General features: G+C 41.8%; 2 protein-coding genes across 3 annotated transcripts; one reads left to right on the forward strand and one right to left on the reverse strand.

Moving 5' to 3' along the window:
- Positions 1-1,204: 1,204 nt before the first annotated feature.
- On the reverse strand, positions 1,205-5,500 carry MTRES1 (mitochondrial transcription rescue factor 1). 2 transcript variants are annotated; one of them, XM_033056652.1, is made up of 4 exons: positions 5,449-5,500; positions 3,576-4,008; positions 2,672-2,744; positions 1,205-1,649 (listed from the first exon to the last, which is right to left on the reverse strand). In XM_033056652.1, the coding sequence occupies exons 2-4, from the start codon at positions 3,998-4,000 to the stop codon at positions 1,473-1,475; spliced, it is 675 nt and encodes a 224-aa protein (XP_032912543.1). In that variant the 5' UTR covers positions 4,001-4,008; positions 5,449-5,500; the 3' UTR covers positions 1,205-1,472. The 2 variants fall into 2 exon arrangements, with proteins under 2 accessions (XP_032912543.1, XP_032912544.1); XM_033056653.2 differs by lacking the exon at positions 5,449-5,500 and adding an exon at positions 4,476-4,979.
- Positions 5,501-17,440: 11,940 nt separating this feature from the next.
- On the forward strand, positions 17,441-22,192 carry CD24 (CD24 molecule). The gene is made up of 2 exons (XM_033056486.2): positions 17,441-17,600; positions 20,129-22,192. Exons 1-2 carry the CDS (start codon positions 17,526-17,528, stop codon positions 20,312-20,314), a joined length of 261 nt encoding a protein of 86 aa, XP_032912377.1. The 5' UTR covers positions 17,441-17,525; the 3' UTR covers positions 20,315-22,192.
- The last annotated feature ends 1,478 nt before the right edge of the window (positions 22,193-23,670 follow it).

The following is a 23,670-nucleotide window of genomic DNA, read 5'->3' on the forward strand; positions in this document are numbered from 1 at the left end:
TAAGAACAGTTGCTCTGCAGGTACTCAGACCCCTGAGCTGGACAATAGGGAGAAGAATGTTGCCCCCATAATCCAAGGGGAAATGGTCAGTGACCTGCTGTGCCACTTAAGACACAAGTCTACAGTGCTGAATGACATCCACCCAGATGTACTCAGGGAGCTAGTGGAAGAACTCACTAAGCCACTTTCTGTCATTTACCCACAGTCCTGCCTCACCATGGAGGCTCTAGGTCACTGGAGGTCAGCCAGTGCAGTGCCCATTTACAAGAACGGTTGGAAGGAGGATCTGGGAAACTACAGACCTGTCAGCCTGACCTCAGTGCTGGGGAAGGTCATGGAGCAGATAATCTTGAGTGCATCGTATGGCATGTGCAGCACATCCACGGGACTGGGCCCAGCCAACACACCTTTGTGAAAGGAAGGTCCTGCTTGACCAACCTGATCTCCATCTGTGATAAAGCAACCTCCTTAACGAATGAGGGAAAGGCTGTGGATGTTGTCTACTTGGACTTTAGTAAAACTTCTGACAACATTTTGCCCAGCATTCTCCTTGAGAAACTGGCTGCTTATGGCTTGGACAGGTGCACTCTTCACTGGGTAAAAACCTGTCTGTATGGCTAGGCCCAGAGAGTGATGGGGAATGGGGATGGTCTCCCACACAACAAGTGATTTGACAAGAGGAAGTAGCTTCAAGTTGCACAAGGTGAGTTTCAGATTGGACGTCAGGAAAGATTTATCCACCTAAAGGGCTTTCAAGCATTGGAACAGGCTGCCCAGGAAGCAGGGGAGTCACCATCCCTGAAGGTATTTAAATAGCCTCTAGATGTGGCACTTGGATGAGGCACTTAGAGACACGATTTACTGATGGTTTGGCAGTGCTGGGTTAATAGCTGGATTTAATTTTGTTTTTTTAACATAAACTATTCTGATTGTGTGGTTCTCTGTCACCATGAAGTTTTCCTGCTTAGAAATATGCCACTGCAATCAGTATCCTGCTGTATTCTTGGTAAAGCAGCAGCATATGTAAGCATGGAGTTGGTACTGTTAAGATTAAATAATGAGAAAGGAAGCTATTTTACATAATTGAGGGCTTTAGCCCTAACTATTTCATGAATAAGAGATAAAACAAAGAAAGCCGTTCTGCTTGACATGATGTCAACTTTAATGTAACCTTTCTGATTAACAAAATTAGACAGCAATTAAATAGTGATCAAATCAGTCTTTATTGGTTCATTATTTATAAGAAACTTTCTGGAAATATATGTGTTGGATTTTTTAACTTACAGTACCACAAAACAAAGCTAACAGTGACAGGCTTTATTGCATGATTATTGATGTATGCAGCAGAGCGAGATAACATTCTGACACAAGCCCTTAAAAAAGGGTACTGTAATTTTGTTCAACCAAAATTCATATTTAACAAAAAATATGTTTTTCTGCAAAAATCTTATGCTGCCCCATGCAACCCCTTTTTACTTTAGTACATCCTGTTTGGGCACTTTTAAGTTTTTCCAACGCCTCAAAGTGACTTTGTATTTTTCACTTTCAGTTTTGTCAGATAATTTTTTTAAGACTACCCGCATAACTACAGCAGCTCCTGTTTCTTTATCTTCACCTATTATGAGATCCAGTGTGTCACCAAGTTTCACCTAGAAACAGAAAGAGAACGAGTGATTATAAACATTCCCTGGGACAAACAAATCCCTGCAATCTTCCTTTCTTTCCACTCAATGTTCTTATCTCATAGGAGAGGAGGAAGGCAGCCAATACCAGACCTGTTATAGATCCTCCAGCTATGAACTTCTAGGAAAGCCATGGCAATACGCAATTACATGTCCCATGACCTTCCCTGCCAAGAGCTTCACCCTCCGTGTTATACAACCCACACCTAACTCTGTGAAAAAGGTTTCACGTATGTCTTTTTTTCCAGAAGTGTGCTTCCCACCAATCTTCTTCTGTCAACACAGACACAAAACAGCAAAATGCAAAGTTCTTCCTCATGCCTTTAAAACAGTTTAAAGTGTTTCAAAGAACAGAGTGCTTAGCAACTGCCTGTGCTCCTCTCAAAGGTCACAGAAGCAGTACACCTCCCATAAATCAGCCTTAACTCTATGGGATCAGGAACCAAAACTTCTCATCATATTGCCCTTTGATGACAGTAGCCACCACCGAGGATCACTCTCATCACTCAAAGAAAGGGCTGGGAGAAGTACATGTCTGGTGACCCTTCTGGCTCTCTCCTAACAGTGGTCCTGTGTGCTCTACAACAACCTTCCCTCAGCTACCCCAGTTTCAATCCCTTTCTATCATCAAACTTTCTCCTTCTCTTTAATCATGTGCCTGCTCCACCAATATCTCAGATTTAATCATTCCTACTCCATCAGCCTTACATAGTGATACCATCATTTCCTTCAGCAACTTAAAATGTTCTGTCCTTGCTGCTTTCTCCTGACTATCAGCCTTAGATTTGATTCTCCAACTACACAAGTTTCCTGTCTACCTTAGGGAATAAAGTTTTACCCAGGGAGCCATGGTTACACCATCCCCGCAGGTGGAAGTGGTGTTAGCAATGCTGTGCATTCACCTTTGCGGTGATCTAGAGGGAGAAGATCATGCCTTAGCTATTTTCTTGTACTATATTAAAAAAAAATTAAATTTAAAAAAGTCTTACAGTTCTACTTTTCTTCCACAGTTTTTCTCCATTCAGCCTGAGTTCATTATTGTAGAATGCATCTTCTACTTTACTGAAGAAAAACAAGGTTTTATTGCAGTTAAAGTGTGCAGCAAACCAAATGCAATTGTTTCTTAGCAGAAACACAACATCACCATTCATGGGCAAGGCACATTTCTACAACTCTAATTTGTGTGTAAAGGACACCGTCACTTAAGGTCAGGACAGACTTGAACTGGAAGTAAAGAAAAGGGCTTTCACAGATATTAAATGAAATAATAGCATATAGTTGCTCAGTGCCAGAAAAGCTGTTTCTAGAGATCTGTCTCCTGAATATCCAATTAATAATGTCCCCTTTTCTGCACCAGCCAGTTTAATAACTTGTTAGTGATCGAGTTATACTAATATTCTGTTCTAGGAACAGTGATATCAGACTTCTGCAGGTTGCATTAGATCAAAGTCTGTGATACATTTACAGACTGCACATTTACCTGGTGGACCTGTGAATATATTTACCATCCCTTATTTCTCCATTCATTAAATAGTGCATTATTTAACTCCCTCAATCTCAAATCAGACCTTCTTGTATTACACAGTTCAGTATTTTGCATCTTCTTAATTTTAAATAAATAATAAGTGATACAAAATGCCTCCTCAGCAGTCTTGGAAATACTGCAGACGGGGAAAAGCAAAATTACGCTGTTTCGAGGGAGATAGGGTGAAATAAACACAAACATACAAATGATCCATACATCCAAAACATATATTTAGAGAGTCAAAAAAGCTACACCAAAACAAATTCCCCCACAAATAAAGAGTTATTCCAGCAATAAAAGATTATCAAAAGTCAAATTTTAGATGCATGACAACTTTCTCACTAGCAAGTTGTTTCTTCTGTACTTACTTTCTTGCCATGTCTAGACCAGCTTTCAATATCACATCATATCGAAGAGACTGCACTACTTTTTCAAGATCCTTGTAATCTTTTATTACATTGGGGTCATTTTCAAATTCATCTTCCAAATTACTTTCATCTTCATCTTCTTCTTCCTCCTCTTCTTGTACGCTTTGTCTGCTCCTTTTAGAGCTTTTGCTGCTTTTGTTCCGCAGAGAAAGTACTGAGATATACTCTGGAGAGAGTCTTAGTGCACTGAGTCTGACTGGAGAAAAACTGAAACATCTTCTGTAGTTTACTGTGCTTGCTTGACAGCTACAGAATAAGCTTCTCCTCCACGTGGGATACAGTTTATTTGAGGGAAATTTCTCCCACAGTCCGAACCAGACATTTAGTTTTCTAAAAGTGCTGATGGGGAGCCTGAAGCCAGTCATAGCATAACCTAAAATAAAACAAACATTCATATGTAAAAATGAACAACTGCTTTGAGGGATTGGAAGGATTTCCCCACATATGGCATAACAGTTACTACAAAAAGATGAGTATCCAGTTCCCCATACAGCGATGCATCACCTGAAAGCGCAAGGCTTTAGGTGGCTTTATGATCTGATTTTCTTATACATTGGCCAACATTACAAAGAGCTAAGACATCAGATGAAAAACAAGCACAGAAAAGCCCAGCAGAGTACTCCATTTGTAGTTTTCTGGTGTTCAACATTAACTGGTGTTCAAACACATTTGTGGCAATTTCCTCCCTACATCTGAAATGCAATGCACAAAATACACAGAAACACCGCTATTCGTGTCACAAGCAGCACAGGGAGATGTCTATTTATCATGAGTCATTGTCAATACAAGCAGGTCGCTAAACACTGCAAGCAAATCCAGAAAATCCGAAAGCTGCTTAACCTCAGTTTCTGCTTGGACCACAACACTCCTGCGTGGCAAAACGCTGCACAACGTCCCCCCCTGTTTCTCCAAACGGGAACTGGCGCCGTGGTAGTGCTGGGGAGAAAGAGCAGGGCTCTGTGTGCCGCACCAGGCGTGACACCAGCAGCGACACCGGCAGTAGGCTCGTATCAAAGCTCGCCGGTGCTGCTGCTCCTCTCTCTAACCTGGGACAAGCAGGGGGAAACACCCCAGAAGTCTTTCGAAGCTCTCAGAAACTGATTTACAGTCTCTATTAGCCGGGTGCTGAGCTGGCTTGTACTGTGATCTTACATCCATGGAAACACGTGTTTCCTGACGAGATTAGCGTTTGGTTTCCCCGCACCCAAGTCACCCCTGCCGAAATATTAAATGAGACGGCATTTGCGGCTGAGAAAAAAGCCATGACCAATGAGGGCAATTACCGGCCAAATAAAAATAACCACACCTCCCCTGTTTCTTTTTCCTGTATCGAAATATGTAAACTTAAAATATATCACATATATAGTTTGAAATGCAGGACGGTAGAGCGATCTCAGAAGACACAGGCCTCTCTTCAGTTCGGGGCAAATTCCAACAGTTATTTGAACGTACAAACAAATATTATTGCTTCTTTTTAGGGCTCGACCTTAGTTTGTTCCGCGCTGGTCAGCGGGCACAGGCGGGCCCTGAGCCCGCCCCGCACATCATGCGCCCTCCCCGCCTGGCTGAGCCCTCGGGCGGGCACGGCCTGGCTCGGCACCCCCGCCCTGGCCTGGCCCTGACCCGCCGGAGGGGCGCTCGGTGGCGGCGGCACCGGGCGGGCCCCGCCTTCCCTGGCGGCTGCCCCGAGAGGCCGCACGGGCCCGTTCGCCGCCCGCCCGCCGCCGCCGCCGCGACCCGGCCCCGCCACCCCGGAGCCGCGGCGCGCCCGGCCCAGCCCCGCCGGAGCGGCGGCCCCGGGGCGCGGCGTTACCTGAGTGCCGCGGCCGCCTCGGGCCCGGGCCGCGCTGCCGTCCCCGCGCCGCCGCTCGCCCGCCGGAGGCGGAGCCGGAGCCGCCGCAGCCCCGGCTCGGCGCCCTCTGCCGGGACCAGGGCTCGGCGGACCCGCTGCGCGCCCGGGGCGGGACGGGCACGGCTCGGCTCGTTCTCCGCCCCGTGCCCGCCGCTCCGGGAGCCGAGCCGCCTCTCGCAGAACCACAGAATGGGCAAGGTTGGAAGGCACCACAGGGGATCACCTGGTCCAACCTCCCTGGTCAAGCAGGGACATCCCACAGCACATGGCACAGGATTGCGTCCAGACAGTTGTCGAGTATCTCTAAAGAAGGCGACTCCACAGGCTCTCTGGGCAGCCTGTTCCAGTGCTCGGTTACCCGAGCTGTAAAGAAGTTCTTCCTCATGTTCCATTGAAACTTCCTGTGCATCATTTTCTGCCTGTTGCCTTGTGTTCTAATGGTTGGCACGGCCGAGAAAAGCCTGGCACCATCCTCTCGGCATCATCCCTCTAGACACTCGGGGCTGCCTGTCCCCTTCTGCACACTGAGCCCGCCGGTTTGGGAGCAGGCGCTGCAGGGAGCTGGGAGAGGCAGGAGGGCAGCAGGTATCCTGCCCACCCCTGCCCAGCAAACCGGGAGGGTCCAGGGAGGGGCCCTCTGTGCTTGGGCCAGCCTCTGCCCTCTCCTGTGCTGGAAGACTGACCCAACCCCCGATGGTCTCCTGCCCCACTGAGATATGCTGGAGCTGTTTCCCATTATAATTTTCCCGGCTTTCTAGGGAAGTTTTCCTCTGTGTTTTCAGCTCCCCATGCTCTGACCACATGCTCAAATCAAAAAAGCATGAAAATATCTCACTGGGGAGACCACTCCAGCAGTTGCACAAGTTTTCCAACCACAGATTGATTTGAAAGGCTTGGCCACCATGACAATCTAATCCAAACCCCACTGCGGCCTACATTTCCCCTTATCTTTCCTACTTCCCTTCACATTACATGTCCCTCTTTTACTCCACATCTCCATTACCAGCGGTAATTCATAATTCCTTCTCTTTGGAGCTCAGAAGCTACGAGAGGTCCATCCCCTCTTCTGCATTCTCCCAGATTTCTCTATGCTGTGCTGTGTGCTCCCAGATTTCTCTGTGCAGTGCACTAGACTCTTGGTGCTCCAATTTCTCAGCATTTAGGGAATCCTCTGCATCCATACACAATAGGCACAGAATGCAACCAGATTTTTAGCACCTTACCCTGATGTAAGTGGCTGCACGAGGTTCAGGGTAATTTGTCAGATGGAAAAGCTCCTCAGCTTTACAGTTCTGCTTTAAAATGCCAGGTGTCTCACCTGACAGAACAGCCACCCCTTGGAAAAATACTGGCAAATCTGAAAAGTGATATATCTGCGGAACTACTGCTGAACAGCAGCTGTGCAATTAGCATGGGCATTGTAAGTGTTTGCTTAATTTTACACCTGTATAAACTTTGTCATAAAATGTTTGAATGGGAGGTTTTTATGTCAGGGATATTTGGTAATGGAGCAATTCACAGGCAAAGCTATTTTCCTTAGAAACTTCACTGGGAAGAAATCTCTGAACACCTTTTTGTCTTTATGTATATTGAATATTCCAGTGCCAAATTCTGTGAGATTCTAACCAATTTCAGTTGAGAATATAGCCTCTAAATGTTTTAGCACTTTACTCCTATATATAATATAATATACAAACATACATACATGCATACTGAGGGGAAAGAAAAGGTCATTAAGAGTAACTTTCTTGCATTCATAGTGGCACATAGTGAATCAGAACAAAAAAGAATGTCAGTAGCAGTGTGGATTCCCTAAGCAGAAATGCTACCTTCTCCGAGGAGGAAAAAGAACACAGCCAAAACCCAATAAAAACCACCTCAAGCCTATCTTTCCATATACCCCATCATCTTGAAATATTTTGGAATTTTATTTGTCTCATATAGGATTAAAGTAATGATCTAACATGGCTAAGAATGAAGTTAAACAAAAAATGTGAGTATACTCTACACATGTTTTATATATATGCAACTATATATATATTTTTTATATATATATATATATTATACATTGAACAGCAAGATAAAGAGTGTGCCTGAAGTCATCCCATCTTCTATATTTTAAAATATGATGATATAGTGACATCTTGCAGAAGCAGAAATTAATCAGATGCAGAGGAAATGTGACTTGGTTGTCATGAACAAGCATCACTAATCTGATTTAGCTCATCATTTCGCAACCCCAAACAGAGACATCACCTCTGCCACACTTGCTCAATTTCCTAGTCCAGCTATGAGGCCAACTGTTCCAGTTGTACTAGTTGGAAGGTACATTGTGTTATTATTGCATCTCAGTCATGAAAGCAGATGCTTACCAAGGTTTTTTTTTTTTTTATTTTCCTCCCTCCCCCCAGGATTCATTCAGCCCTGGACTGTAGGAGAACTTCAATGTCTCCCCGGTCTGATTGTTGTCAAACTTCCTCCATACCACAGAGTGGACGGGCCATGAAAGCCCTTGGACAAGATTTGTACTACAGTTATGTGAGTGCTTGGGAATTCCCAGCTGGCGTCAGTATATGCTTTTTTAATTAAAAAAACAATGCAAAAATGAAGTTAAGAATTATTACTCCTGCTTTAATTATATGGAACTATAATTATAACCAAAATGTTCTAAGGGGGTGAAGATCTCAGTGTAATTTTTCTCTTCTCCCAGTTTACCATTAGATGGCAGTGAAAAGCTCCTCTCAAAGCTGCCACTGGCTCAGGCTTCCTTCAAAAGAGGCTTTGTTCAAGCACAGATCAATCATAGCTATCTCTGAGCAGAATGTTCTTCTTCAAGCTGCTTTCAAGTGATTTTTTTTTTTTTTTTTAATATGACACCTCCACAACCTACAGTCAAAATTTTCAGTTTTGGTAAGAAACAGTTAATCATTCATTTCTGGCAGATTCATGGTAGTCTAATTATTTTTTTTTTTTAATCAGTCTGATCAAGATGTGTTCTTCCCATGGCTATTCTCATAGAATTGTTTTTGGTTGGTTGGTTGGTTGGTAGTTTGTTTCAGTGGAAGGATAATTCCTCTCTTGTTTGATTTTCATTTTGTGTATTTCAATATACTCCCTATGCCATTCACTCACAAGGAGATTAGTCTTTTAAGTTTGGTAGCTAAGAAAGAAAATTCTTAGTAGCTTTTGACCTGTATATTTGAATCTGTAACTGGGAATTCCCTCCCCACTGCCTAGGGTTCTTGTTACCTTTGTTTTCCTGCAAGGTCAGTCAAGTGACAGTGCTGGATCTGCTGACACTCATAGCGTCTCAAAATAAAGAGCCTCATGCTGCCATTTGAGAGCTGTGAGTAGCTCTGACTAACATTCTGCAATGCACATCTTACCATATTACTTGTCTCTGCAGATTTAGCCTCAGCATTGCATTGTTGAGACCACACACTTTTTTAAGTTACACCAGTTATTTCAAGGTGAGAAGGTGACTGGGCAGTGTTCTATGCATATTTATGCTGCCTGGCCTAACAGAGTGTTCCCATATGAGCATCACCTTTAAGTTTGTCCATATTCATTTGAATAATGAGCTTCTTGACTGCTAATTCACCTCTTCCAGTGTCACACCGGTTGTAACTGCTTAGATGTTCTGTTTCCTAGACACAATTCCTCTAGCTGGTTACTTGCATTCAATCTGTGACCAAATAATCCTATCATCTCTTTCTCTATAGCCCCTTTCTGAAAAATAGCCTTTCATACAGAAGAAGCTCCCTTTCTAGCCCTTCTAGTGCTACCTTTTCAGTTGACACACTGCTCTGAACTTCCCTTTCTCACACATTTGCCCATATAATCTACTGTGCTATCTCTTACTATAAAGCACTATGTTTATTCTCTTTAGGACACCTTTAATGTATTCAGCTCCTATCCCAGTACACTGAGACTTCTGTTTCTCTCTACTTACCAAGTCTTCGTGTTAACAACTTTGTGGTAAATTCTGGGAACTTCTGTCCATTTTTTTCCTGCAGCCACATTGGTGCCATGCACAAGGAATCCCTTTCCGGAAGTGAGCAAGGTTTCAGAAAGCACCTTTACTTGCGGTTTACTTATTCCTTGAAAACCCATCTTAGACATTAAAGATGGGTAATTAGGGGAATAGAGGAGGGTGGATGAGTTTCAGGTATTGTTTTGTGTTTCGTTAAGTGATGGAGATACACTTTAATGTAGCATTCTCTCTTTTCCCCCCTCCTTTTCACTACCTGACCACTTTGGGTTTTGTCTTCCTATTGTCTTTTAAAGTAGGAGGCCACACTGAGCCATAATAAGAAAGAAGATGGAGGTGGATAACGCAGATTGCTCTGACCAGCGCTGAAGAAGTGATGTGACGCCACTCCATCACTCCGAGCATGGTGAACCACCTAAACCAGAAATACATTGCTGCCTTGCCAGTGAAAACTGGTGTGACATCAGTGGTTAAGCAAATGGGAGGAAAACAGTGAGTAACTTCCGTCAGCCAGTCTGGTATTAAATCCAGCTGCACTAAGATTAAAAGCTCTTCAGTTTCACTGCTAATTCTTTAATTTCCCAGTTTGATGAGAGGTTTGCAATGAGATTTGTTTTGTTGTTTCACCTTCACTTCCTTGTTTGTTAATTTTTTGGTAGGAAAAGCAATTGTGCTGTTTCCTAAGGTGGACTTAGAGACTTTTATTCTTTAGTGAGCCATTCAGGTCTTGCTGGTGTTGGTTGCTGCTCTAGGACTTATCTAGCAGTGGATGGCAAATGCAGTAAAAAACAAAACCAGTCAATTAAGCATTCATTATTTGAACCTTATTTATTAGCCATAAAACAACATAGTCCATGAGCAAATGTAGTTTGAATTATTTATTTACTTCTGTATTTCCTCTGTATTCTCCTCAGATTAATGTCTTCAGTTACTCATGGCTTTTGTTCTCTTTTCTAGTTGATAGCAACTAATTGAAGGTATACACATGCAAGCTTAGCATTATTAATTTCCAGTGGGAAATTTTTAATTGTTCCTCCATCTGTGTATCATTAAAGTTTCCTTAAAATAAGCAAGCTAAAGCCCCAAACAAAACCAAACCACAATGTTTCGTGTCAGGGTTGCTTTTAAAAAGATAAAAAAGGCTGAAAAATACTTCAGCTTCCTGTGTGACTCAGGGACCAAGTTTTCTTGATTAGCATCTATAAAGAGAAAAATTTATGTTTCAATGCACCTTTGAGATACACAAACATACACACACACACACACACAAAAATTAACAATAAAGGTGCAATAAGGAGGGATAGAATGTCAGAATAATATTACTTGATGTCAGGGCTGTCCTGCCCTTTCGTGGTGTCCAGCTCCAGAGGTGTAAAAGACGTGTAAATCACATGGTAGGAAGATCTGGGATGATTTATCTCTCAAGGAAGCGTGTCCTTGCAACACTAGCTGTTTAAACTCTGGGTGTACTCATCACTGTGTGACCACTCCTTCTCTGCATAATGATACCCTGTGATAAAGTTTTCACCATTTAAAAGATACATGAAGTCTTAACACTCCTAGTGATACATGATGCATGTTTCCTTTAGCAGTTCATCTTTTCAAATCCTGGACTAGTCCCTTTTTATACTAGGAAATGGGAAGAAGAGCTGATCTACTTTACACACATTTTAATCCTATTTTTTCTTATTTTGGTCTATAATTTTGGGTCTTCCCATCCAACTTTAGATCTTCCTGTTTATCCGATTTCTCCATGGTTCATTCTCATTAATTGGTTATTTCTGCCTGTCCACTACTCAAACTAGAAATTTCTCAGAAAAGGTTGCAAAAGAATAACCCCTTCAGAATGCCATGCAGCAGTAATGACTAGGAACCTGGGTGCTCCATAAGACAGCTCTCTTTTGATACAGACTGTCTGCTTGGTAGCTGTGGGGAAAAAATCTGCCCTGTCTTGCCCTGGCAGAGAGAAGGCAGTAAATAAATAATATAAACAATGACAACAACAACAAAAACAACAACAAAAAAGACAAAACCAAGGAAACAATAGGAAAAAAAACAAACACAAGATTCAAAATGTTCAACATTTCTCAAAAGAAGATAAAGATTTCCACTGCTATCAGAAAAAAATGCTTCATATGCAGGACAGAAAACATAGGTCTTTTAAAGTGTCAGGGATAGAAGAAATCCCAGGAATCATAAACTAATGATGATAACTAAAATGACTAATAAGGATGCAGAGATTTTCAGTATACATATTTTCATTTTTTTGAAAGAAGCATGGTGAAGTAGCAGTATAGTATGAGGATAATTGACTTTTTATCCCCAGGTAGGAGAGGTAATGCAGAATATCAAATCCAGTGGAAGAAATCACAGCTAGTGCTCAAGATAATTGTAAGAAGAACTTGGCTGCAATAATTGCAATTACTAATGAGTCTTACCATAGAAGGAAAATTCAGGGAGATGGGAAAAGTGCTAACATTGCACTATTGCTCAAGAACTGGAGTGAGATAATCTCAAAACTGTATCAAGCCACAAACAAAACAAAAACAGTTGGGAAAAATTATTCTTTCTAAGCTGCATCAATGGAGTTGTCCCATGCTGAAGTCTCATTTCGATTAGAGCGAGCTACTTTGGAAAACATGATCTTAGTAAGACAGATTTGAGAGAGTACAAAGGGAAGCGACAAAAAAAGCAAAAACACCCTGTGAAGAAAGCTTGAAGGAACTGAATCTGTTCCTCAAACTACAGGAAAATGTAGTGGCAAATGTCGCAGTGAATCATTTATACTCTTTTAGGAGTCAGTGAAGAGATGTCAGCATCTCCAGGAAGTGATTAATCTATTTCAGATGTCTGTGCTGAAATGAGATTAATTGCGTCATAGAAGAACTTGTTTCCTTTCATCATCCATCAAGGGTTTCCAGGGAGACTCGCTTAGATGTAGATGGCTGCTGTCATGCAACCCTTCCTTCTCTCAGAGCAAAGTGTCTGATATGTTTTCAACCAGTAAACACTTTGTTACAAATCTGGTCATCATTATTATCTGTGCACTTTACTATGCAATGTAATAAATTGTTGCAATGCAATGCAAACTTGCTGTGAAGATTTAAGAGAAATATTATGCAAAGATAGTTGGGCAAACAAACAGAAGGTCTATGGGCTGTGGAATACCCTTCACTGATGTTTTTTCTGAATGTAAAGTTTAAACTTCCCTCATATCAGAAGATGGAATAAATTACCTTTGATCATTTTTACTTCTTCATGTCTATATATTTATTATTTGACATTATGCCTCATGGGTGAAGAAAAGCTCTGTCTTGGTTTTGTCCTATTCCAAGAAACATGGTCCCAAACAATTCCTGACCATGATTCAGGGGTTGGCTGAGGCCAGGGACAGGTACCTACCAATAGGCAGTTTAGACTTGGCCTCCATTTTCTGGAGACTGGAGGTGTTTAATAGTGCGGACAGGATTAGACATGTCAGTTGGCCTGAAGGCCAAAGAACAGGCTCCGCTACCATTTAATTTGTTTGTATTGATGTCACTCAAGAGTTTGTTTGACTTAGGGAGAAAGGTGTGCTTTCAAGCAGATCTGAAGCCACACCTCATTGTGTAGGCTGACACCATCCCTTGAAGTCAGAAGATCCATGGACATTAAAGCAGCAACCCTTACACATTTCTTCTTGAGACTGTCTCTGGAATCACAATTTCCCTTCTGCTCAAATTTCCAGGCTTATCATTCCAGGTCTGAAAATCATGGTTTTGCTTACTTCCATAACTGCACCTGTAACTAACCACCCCAATACCTTTGTCTCAGAGCAACACAAAGAGAAACAGTGCCTCTGCTGGAATCCTGGCTCTGCATCATGGCAGCAAGGCCCATGTCTGAAGACATGTATAGTTGAATCTAATCAACCACCAATCATGCCTTCCATTAAAAGCTTTACTAATAAAAATTTAATATGAACCTCCACTGGAAGAGGAAATGCAATCCTCAATATATATTTCAAGTTCTTATCCAAGGCACATACCAAACAGCTTTGTCTAGTTGTTTAAAATCTGTTTCAACCAGTCACATCAGTATTTAAGTCTTGTTCTGCAATGGTAATGAAGATGCCACTATAAGGAAGGGTGCTTCAAAACACCTGGCAAATTTTGATTATATGGCTGGAGCTGCTGCAACACAAGTCCTTTCCACTAAATAAGCAACAAGAGAAGGGCTAGCCTAACTAATGGAATATTAGGAAATATTAGGAAATACCGACTTGTGAGTTTCTCAAGGCATAACCATACACTAAAAATGGATATCAAGGAAACATATCACCAGATGATGTCATCTTATATCAGCATATGTGGGCTAGTTGAACACTGCAAAAATGGATTTTTCCAAATCTGTCTTTTGAAAAAACATTGGGTTCTGATACATAAATACACAAGTTCACGGGGCAGGGGTATTAACTAAAATAACTCATAAAATTACTCAGGTGAGTACTGACAGCTGCAGTAGCCTGAGCTTCAAATAGACAAAGACACTGAGAGGACCAACCAGGTATTGTAAGTTCTAATATATAAGTAGTAAGTTCTAATCTATGCACAACCAAGGAAAGTGAAGAGCTGGTTGAGGGAGCACAGGATCCAGTGATTCTCATTGGCAATTGATGCTCTTAAAATATTTTAGATGGATCAAGATTAGCATCTAAAAGGTAAGAGTAAATTAATGGTTAAGTCAAAATTATTTCTCATTAATTCCATTTAATGCTCTGTCTACACTTATTTTGCTAAAGCTCTTTATTTAAATGTAATGCATTTGAATAAATTACATATGTGTCTTGTAAACTTCTCTGTCTCCTTTTATAGAGAACTGTTGGGGTTTTCTGCCAGTCATTTTAGCTGATCTTGTTTTCCAATGCATTATGCAAAGCAGCACAAGTTTTACTTCTGCTCACTGAACTGAGAGCTATGCCTATCGCAAAGTTCAATCAACTTAAAAGTCACTGGTGGAATATACATATGAACTTACATTTAGCTCAAAAGATCAAGTTTTAATTTTCTCCCTTCTCTTTGCTAACCTTTCTTATCAAATATTATGTATTTAACTGCAAGAGGTGCTGACCTACAGATAAAAACTGAAGGAAGCAGAGCAATGGGGATTTAACAATATTTAACACTGTATCTCAGCATGATGAGAACTCTTAAGAGCACGCTGCTGTCAAAGAGTGCTTGATCAAGGGAGAATATTGTCTTTTCTGAAAGAAAAATATCTGAAGTTCCTTTTGGCCACCAGATAGCAGTACTTCACTTCGTACGGTTCTCAGCTCACAGCATTCCTTACCTTGTTGAAAAATCCATTTATTGGATTCTGGGCTCCTGCTCAGATATATCTTTTGCAGGCTTCTTGATAGACTTCAACTGTAAGAAAGAGATTTTGGAATTAGGAATGCAGGTGATTTTTATGTTCAGGAGGAATCAAGAATATTGCAGCTTTCCTGAATGGGGAAAGCTGGTTGTATAAATCTAATGGAGTGTTAGGCATTATAATTTCCAATGACAAAAGTTTCAATGAAAATCTTGGGCTTAAAATATTTTTAGCATTTCTCCCTTCCTGATAGCACATTTCCTTATTTACATTAGTATTTCAGTAATATTTCAGAAAGGCATTTTTTTTAGCCTCCAAACATAAACTTCGCAGAGTTTTACTATTTCAGTAATTTATAATTTCTGTCAAATGTTTTTAAACCTTAGCATTTTTCTTTATTTTTAAAGAGAGGAACAGACTCCACAGTATTTTTAGTAAAAAGACAGATACCCTCATTTTCACTGAAACGTGTTGAAACACCAGAAGTGCAATACACTGTATAATAATAATAATAATAATAATAATAATAACAACAATAGTCAGTTGTATCATGCTGTATTGGTTCATGCCATTTACAAGAACTGTGCATCATCCTCTTTTTTTACAGTTACAGACCTCAGGCAAGATGCACGGGTAGAGAGAATGGGAAAGGCCATCTGACTGTTATTCTCTCATTCTCATCTGTTCTGGTGTTGACATTTAAGTGTCTCAGCTGCTGCTTCAACCTGGAACAGCCAGTTATGATCCCTACAGGATCATGCAACAGCTGTATCACTTCCTTTTCTCCCAAACAAGATGGGAGAGATAATAATGGAAACCATCTCTGTCAGCTTCACTAGAATATTCTTTGCTTTAGCTATTGTAGAGCCCTAACTGGATTCCCTCCATTTTTCGTCTCCTCCAGGGAATCTGGTGTCACAATCATGTGAGCCCTGACTTTATTGCTGTGATTCACATGACTTCTCTCACAGGGAATTTCACTTTTCTGTGGTATTAGCCTTATCTACTCAATGAAAAGGTGACCGTCCCCCTCACATTTGTGCTTCATTTAACTATGACAACCAAAGCTAACTGTTGGCAAGAGAAAGTAGTGATAGAAATGTTTTCAGTGTTGTCACTCTGTCATTTTAAGTCCACAACAGTTCTCTTTTTTTTTCTCCTTATATCTCCATAATCATCAAAACCAATCTTCTGACATCTAGATTTCAGCAGACAACCAGTGAATATTCAGAGACATAAGACCATCAATTTGATGACGTTACCATAGTTACTCCATTGATAGACTGTGTCTCTTACAGTTAAGAACTGGACTGACTGTGAACAGAATGAGGGAGATGTTGCTTCAAAAGTGCTTCAGACTAAGCATAGCCCTCAAGAGCTCTTTTGCTATTCTTGGTATAGAATAAGGATTGATAACTTGGGTGATACAACTTACAAAATGCCTTTATTCCTAGAAAAATAAAATAACATTAGCTTTTTCAGGCACTGTGAAGGAATTAATGCAAAACTTAGTTTGGAACTAAATATTCTTGTCCAAAACATGCCCCAGCGCCCGGTTCTACAGTGCACCTCTCCACATTTCCCATGGTTTTGGACTGAGTTCCAGCAACACCTTGAAAGCTCTTCAAAAGCAGTCCAGCTCCTGAAGTGGCCAATGGGTTATGTGGTGCTGGACTTGGGGATCTCCTCACACTTTGTTCTGAGATAAACATAAATCTATCCAATTTTGAAACCTGTTGTTTTGTCTGAGCAAACAGAAAATCTTGCATTTCTTTTAAATAGAAATGGAATATGACAATAGAATCAGCACATTGGTGTCTCTTTTTTGTAGTTTATAAGGTGGATGCTTTATAAATTATTTTTGTTCAGTTGTCCATATACTGAGACATCTGAAAGGTTGTGGTAGGGTTTCACCAAATCAATCTTCAGTCAGCCAAGGGGGGAGATAGAACATAAGTACAGCATTTACTGTGCCAGAAAGGAGACCCTCAGCTACACAGAGGCTACAGCTGGAAGAGCTTTGTGTTCCACTTGTTACACAGGTTTCTTTAAAGAATAATGGTAATAATAAAATATTTAGATCCAAAGAGTGCTTGAAATTGCAACCTGTGGTCTAAAGCCTGAGCACTAATGGTGAGGCAGCTCTGAACAAGATGGAATCTTAACTCCCCAGCTTTTCTTCCACTGCTCCCACCATTTAGAAATATTTACAGTCGCTTTTGCCTCTCCTTCTCTGACTCATGATTTTTTTTTTTTTTTTTATGGAAAAAGCCTCGTGTTTCTCTGGAGTAACTGCAGCCCAAGAGCCACAGCCCTGTGCCAGTCCCTCCATACCAGAACACGACGCCGGCACCACAGCGGGGCCAGCGCCTGTGAGAGCCCAGGGGTGCGAGCCGAGCTCCCGGGTCTGCGGGAGAGGGGCCGGCAGGAGCCGAGCGCGCCCCGGTCCCGCGGGACAGCCCTGGCAGGGGGAGCGGAGCCCGCAGCAGCGGGACCAGGGGGCGGCAGCGACTTGCGGGGCCCGGCGGGCACGGAGGGCGGGAGCAGAGGTGTGGGGCGGAGGAGGGGGAAGGCGGCGGGGCGTCACGGCACCCGCGCCGCTATAAAGGGGCCGGGTGCGGCGGAGCCGCGCATCCCTCTCGCCCGCAGCCACAGCGGCAGGAGCAGCACCAGCATCGCGGCGGGACAGCATCAGATGGGCATGGGGACGGCGCTGGCGGCGCGGCTCGGCCTGGGGCTCCTGCTCCTCGCCCTCCTCCTTCCCACGCAGGTGAGCCCCGGAGCGGCTCGGCGCTTTCCCTCCGCCGGCCCCAGAGCGAGACCCTCCGGCCGCGGGACCCGAGGGGCGGGTTCCTCCCGAGAGGAGCTGCCGCTCCTGTGCGCCGTCCCGGAGCCCGCCGCGGCGCCCCGTGGGTGGCCGTGGGTGCTGGCGGCTCCTCCGCCCCGGGGCGGCGGGCGGGAGAACGAGCCCGGGCAGCCCCGGCTGCGGACGGGCGGGGATGGGCGCGGACAGGCGGCGAGGCGAGCCCGCAGCCCTGGGATGGCGGTGCCGTGGATTATCCCGGTCAAATCAAATAAGATGAAGTTGGAGTTCGCCGCCTTTATTTTTCCCGTGGGATCCTCGAGGGAAAGCCGCGGATCAGTGCGAGCGGCAGCTGGGCGTTCATCCCTCCTGTGATTAGAGGGAGAACGATCCTTCCAAATCCAAAAGAGCCCCGGGAAGGCACGAGTTTTGCAGCGGGACCCGGGTCTGGCCCTCCCCCCACCGGAGCTGCGGGGTGTGGGTCCCGTTCTGGCTCGGTTCTCGGCAGGAGTGGGAGCTTTGGGGGCTGCAAGCAAAGGCGGCAGCCTCTGGCTGCTGCGCTGGCCGAGCCTTGCCCTTGGCGCAAAGGTGATGGATGCAGGAGCGACCCGCTTCTCTCTGAGCGGCCAAGCGAGCGGGGCTCCCGGGTTGTTGTATCGGTGTGCTGCTCCTAGAAACCACCTCTTCAAAGGGGTGAACAACACAGTATCAGAAAAATGAACAGCAACGGTGTTGCTGGATCGTGTTCACTCCTCCTCTCCTTTGCTTGCAAGGAAGGGCATTATCCCTTCTCCTTTGTGCTCAGTGGAGTCTTGCCCTTGGCGATGATGAGAGCAGGATCAGACCCTTTGGGTTGCCGATATTTATCACATTCACGTTGAGGAAACCTCTGGGGTCCCATCTACTGTGACGCTGGGGAATTTGGACATCAGCCCATTCTCTTCCACCAAAAAAAAAAAAAAAAAAAACAAACCCAAAACAAAAAAAAACGCCTTCTTGTTGTTTAAAATCAAGAAAACTTAAAAAAATGCATAACCAAGAGTGGAATGATGGTGGAGTCTTTGTATGAAGACTGAAAAAATTCCAGGGCATGTTGGCACTTGCCTTGTAGGTTATTAACTCAGCAATTCACTATTGATCACTTTCAGACCGGTTTTAACAGAAACTTCAACACGGCAATTTTTATCCTGCAGTTCTAAATCGCTTCCAGCGCGGTGCCGATTGCCAAAATCGCTAACTACCAGAAGCTTCACACCATTCTTACGTTTTTCTATTGTATGCTTTTTACAGTAGAAATATCGAAAGAAAGTGCTTATGCAATTTTCTAAATTAATTTAACATAGGCTTCATTACTTCAGTATTGAGGGATTGATTTCCTACCCCTCCTGCTAATCTATTTTCTCAGCAGCACTAAAAGCATGAGAAAATAAGGACACCTTTTGTGGACAGAATTACTTATTAAATTAATTAACCTCTTAGAAAAATGTTTTTACTTGAATTAACTCTAAGAGCTTAGTGGAATGCTCTGGTAGAGTACAAGTTTGCTGCCATGGAGTTGAAGCCAACCTTTCTGCATTATGCTCATTTTTGGGGATGAGATAATGTGATTCTTTTTCTTGCTTTCCTTTGTGTTTCATATGCTCTTTTTCACTGGAATAAAAAAACTACAGGTTATCTTTGAAAGCTTTCCTGTGCATATGTAGGAAATAACTCAATATTGAGGTTGCACATAGTGCAAGTTTTTGTTCTGTCCCTGTAATGCAGAGTTATGAGGGGGAAAGGTTGGGTTTGTTTTTTTTTTCTTATTTTACTTTCTGTCAGCATTTTTAAAATTTACTAATATATGGTGTTTTCACTGCACTTTTTTTTCTTTGTATGTTTTAGAATGCCAGTAGATTGTGATTTAATCAGTATGGTTTCATTGTTCTGACTTCTGCAGTTCAGTGCTACCACAGCAATATAAGAGAGGCTGAAGTATTAAATCCACTCACATAAAGCCCTACCATTGCTTCAGAAGAAGCCGCAAACCAGCCCCAGAAACAATATCAATAGGTTCCTGACCTTTGTTTCCTCATATTTTTTGTGGCTTATTCTGCAAACCTAGACCACAATTCATGCAGCTGTTTGAGACTCTTTCTTATCCTAAGATTTGTCTTTACATAGCTCTACATTTGCACTTTTTTGTGTGTGTGTATGTGTGGGCTTTTTTGAAACCTATATATCTTCTAATTTATGGAAGATTTCCATAAAATAATAGCCATGTAAATACATTTAGAAAAATATTAGATTTATTTTTTTAACAAATCACCCACGTGCAATTCAAAATGTCTTTGTCCTTAACTGCACAGTGAAAGGCGTGAGCATTTGTATGTATCATTTGAGTGCCCTCACTGAGTGGGCCTGCACAGTGTTCATTGCTACTAATATGTATTCTGATTTTTTTAAAAGAGACAATATAACCCTTTTTGTTGCTTTCTCTCCTTTCCACATTCTAGATCTACTGTAGTATCAATGGAACAAGTCCAACACCTTCAAACAATTCTTCAGCAAGTTCCACCTCTCTGTCAGCTGTCACAAATTCAGTGAACAATACCACCACTCACGGACATGGAAATTCTCTTCACTCAACCACAAGTCTTTTTTTCATTCTCTCAGTTTCTCTTCTGTATTTTTGCTGTTAAGAGACTCTGGCATGGAAATGGCTACCACTCCCCACCCTGTTTCCTGAACCGCCTGAGATGGCTAGATCTCCAACCCAGCATGAGAAGAAATCAATCCAAACTCCACATCAAACCAGCTTGATTCCACTCCATACTCAAATTAGTACCAGTCTGACCTAGAGAAGCACTCAGTATTCTGACTTTCAAAGCTGACCAGTGAGAAAAGACCAGCTTCAGCAAGAAGGTAAAATTAAGAGCTCTTTCACCAAATGAGTTGGAATCTGAAAAGCAAGATGGAAGCAAAAAGAGACAGTACTAACAAACCAAATTTAAAGCTGAGAAGAAATACGGTATCTTATAATAAGGATGGATAATAACACTCCATGAAGAAAAAAGCCTAGAGAGTTTATCTACCATTTAGAATAAGGACTTCAAGATAGTTTTTATTTTTTAAGTTCAAAAACACCAACAGGCTCATAGAACCCCTAGAAAACACAAAAGCTCAATAATTCTGTTTCTTGCACAGCCTGCATGGTTATAACTTATGGGTATTAGGATGTATGAAAAAGAAACATCAGTGAGAAGGGTTTCTTCTAGAATTGATTTGTATGAAATTGTTACAAAGTTTAAATAGAATAACAAACTTTTGTAAGAATCCTCTTATTTAACGCCTGATTCCTAACCAAACGGTTAGCCAGGCAGGGCTAGTTTTGAAATAGCTAAAACCCCACCAGTTTTCATAAGAGCGGAATTATTTATGGTGGGAATTTGAATTTGACATTTTATTTAAATTGTTTGTATATTAAACCATATGTGCCAGAGAAAGAATGTGTGGAAACATTAGAAAAAGTACCAGGAGCTTTTTGTAAATGGAATTCAGAAAAGAAAAAAAACTAAAAAAAGTCAATGGATGTATGTCTCCTCTTTCCTTTATTTCTCCTCCCAAGTTCTACAACTTGTGTAAGATTTTTTGCTCCTGGAACTTTCCTTAACTATGAAGGATTTATGAAATCTTACGAGTAATGTTATAGTGCTGCTTTTTTTTTTCTTTCTTTCTTTTTTCTTTTTTTTTTTTTTGTTTTGGCACAAGGTGAATAACTTACTGTTTTCTGAAGAGTTTTAATTGTGATAGTCTACTTTAAACCTGGGCTAATATTTGCGGTGGGGAGAAGGAATGGGGAGAGGAGAGCAAACCGCCAAAAAAAGAGAAATTAAATGAACAGGTGTTTGGAATATGAAGACTGGAGTCTTAATTTAATCACTGAATTTAAAAGTTACCTTTGTAAATACTACTTTTTAATTTTTTTTCTGAATCAAAATTGCTACACTTGCACAGATTGTTTCTGTATCATTCAACACTTTAGAAAATAGTATCTGGTACTTGATCAAAGCAAGCTTTGTTGAGGAGGTTCAACTACCTTGATGATGATACCTTGTCAGAAAAAAATTAACTATGTCGATATGATCACATGTGAGTGTACATGATCATACCACTGTCTGTAGATATTTATCTCAGTATAAGATCATGTCAAACATGAGTGGCTCTCTAATTTTTTTAATACACATGTCTTTCAGTTATATTACCACCAATTCACAGCATCATATATTAGTAGCAAGCTAACACAAATTCATGTCAGTGAGTGTACATGGACATTTCCTTATGCTTACCATTTGTATCCAGTAAAATGTTAATGATTGTATTTTGTGTTTGTGTAATAATGCTTTGATTTATTAGCTACTGATTTTCATTGAAAAAACCTGTAAATAAAACAGTGGACAGGCAATGCATTCTAGATGCACTTCCAGACACTTCTACAAAAACTTGTACCTTGCCTGTGTTAAGTGAATGATCTGTTAAGCAAGATGGTATATGTGATTAAAAGCCTCAAGGTCTAGAAATGCTGAAGTGTAATTAGTTTTATTTCTCTGGAAGGTTTTGTGCTACTGGGAGTCTGGATTTCTCTTTGAAACCAGGGAGTGAGATTTGATTAGCATCTCTGGTAACCGTAGTAAGTTTTCCATGCTTATTACAGACTCTTCCCTTTCAAAGTGTGACTGTTTTCATGTTAAACAAACTGTGTTTAGTCAGAGTTTTTCTTTTTCTTCTGGTGGCAATGAGCACTTTTCCTTATGATGGCTAAAGCTTTTTCTCAGCTTTGGTTATCAAGCAATGTGAATTCAATGCTTAAGGTTTCTGACTCCCACAGACTACACTAACACATTAGGCATATCCCAATAACACAAGCTGAACCACACTTGCTGAAGGACAGAGGCTGGAAGAGGTAGGAGTTTATGCAAAATTCTGCTTTGAAGCTAAAATTAATCAGATGAGCATTCAGTAACAAATAGTTGCAATTCGGTACATTGCAAAACTGTGTCTGTGTTGTTTTTCAGGTATGTTCCTTCCTGATACCCCTTAAAGGCCCAAGGTTGTTCTGTGTGGTTATCTTTACTCCTACACATGGAGAAACACATTTCCAAGTGCCTGAGCACTTAGGCATGCTGCACAGGGGTCTGCATTTGCCAGTGGGAAAGAGCCCCCTGGAGTGGCCTCCCAAGGCTGTGGAGGGAATGTGGCGTGGCAGGGCTTTGCTTCTGCTCCTTTGCTTTTCCAGTAGGCTGAACAAACCCAAGGAGCAGGATAAGTTTATCAAAGCTCACTGTTTAACTAAGTCTTGGAACGTGCAGGGAGTATCAAAGCACATTGTTCCTTTGTTTAGCTTTTTTCCAAATGCTCCAGGAGTAAGCAGGAAGACAAACCAACCAACCCAGCTGTGTACCTTTTTATAAAAACATAAAACTAAAAATAAGCTCTCTCCAAAGCCATGCAGACAAGGCTGCAACAGTGGGCCTTAATTCTATGATATGCCAGTACAACAAAAGAAGTAAAGGAATGTGTTTGAAGTTTTAGTGAAATACTCAGACAAAATGGGATGCTTGGCTTAATTGGTGCCTTTCTATTTTTTTCTTTTTCTTTCTTTTTTTTTTTTTTATTTTGAGAAATAGAGCCAGATCTCTTTTTAATAGTATTTAAGCTATTTAATTTCTCTTGAGTTTTAGATTTTCACACCAGACCAGATGAGTGATTTAGAAAAATGATCTGGTAACCTTTGTTCTGTTCCATTCCGTCACAGGACAATGGAATCAGTGATGAAGAAATCCACCCAGGGAAAGAGGATGTGATGGATGTATTTAACAGGGCGGGGGGTGGGGAGGGAGGACAATGGAGCCTACGCACTTCACAGCTATTTAATTTTTTTAAATGGCACCTACACTAACTAGAGCCAACTCTTACCTACCTGTGCCTCTCACTTTCACAGATCTGCTCAGCTGAAGTGTGTCTGGTTAGCATACATTGCAACCACTCTGAAACAATA

Source organism: Catharus ustulatus, chromosome 3 (genome assembly GCF_009819885.2).
Source record: "Catharus ustulatus isolate bCatUst1 chromosome 3, bCatUst1.pri.v2, whole genome shotgun sequence".
Classification (NCBI taxonomy): domain Eukaryota; kingdom Metazoa; phylum Chordata; class Aves; order Passeriformes; family Turdidae; genus Catharus; species Catharus ustulatus.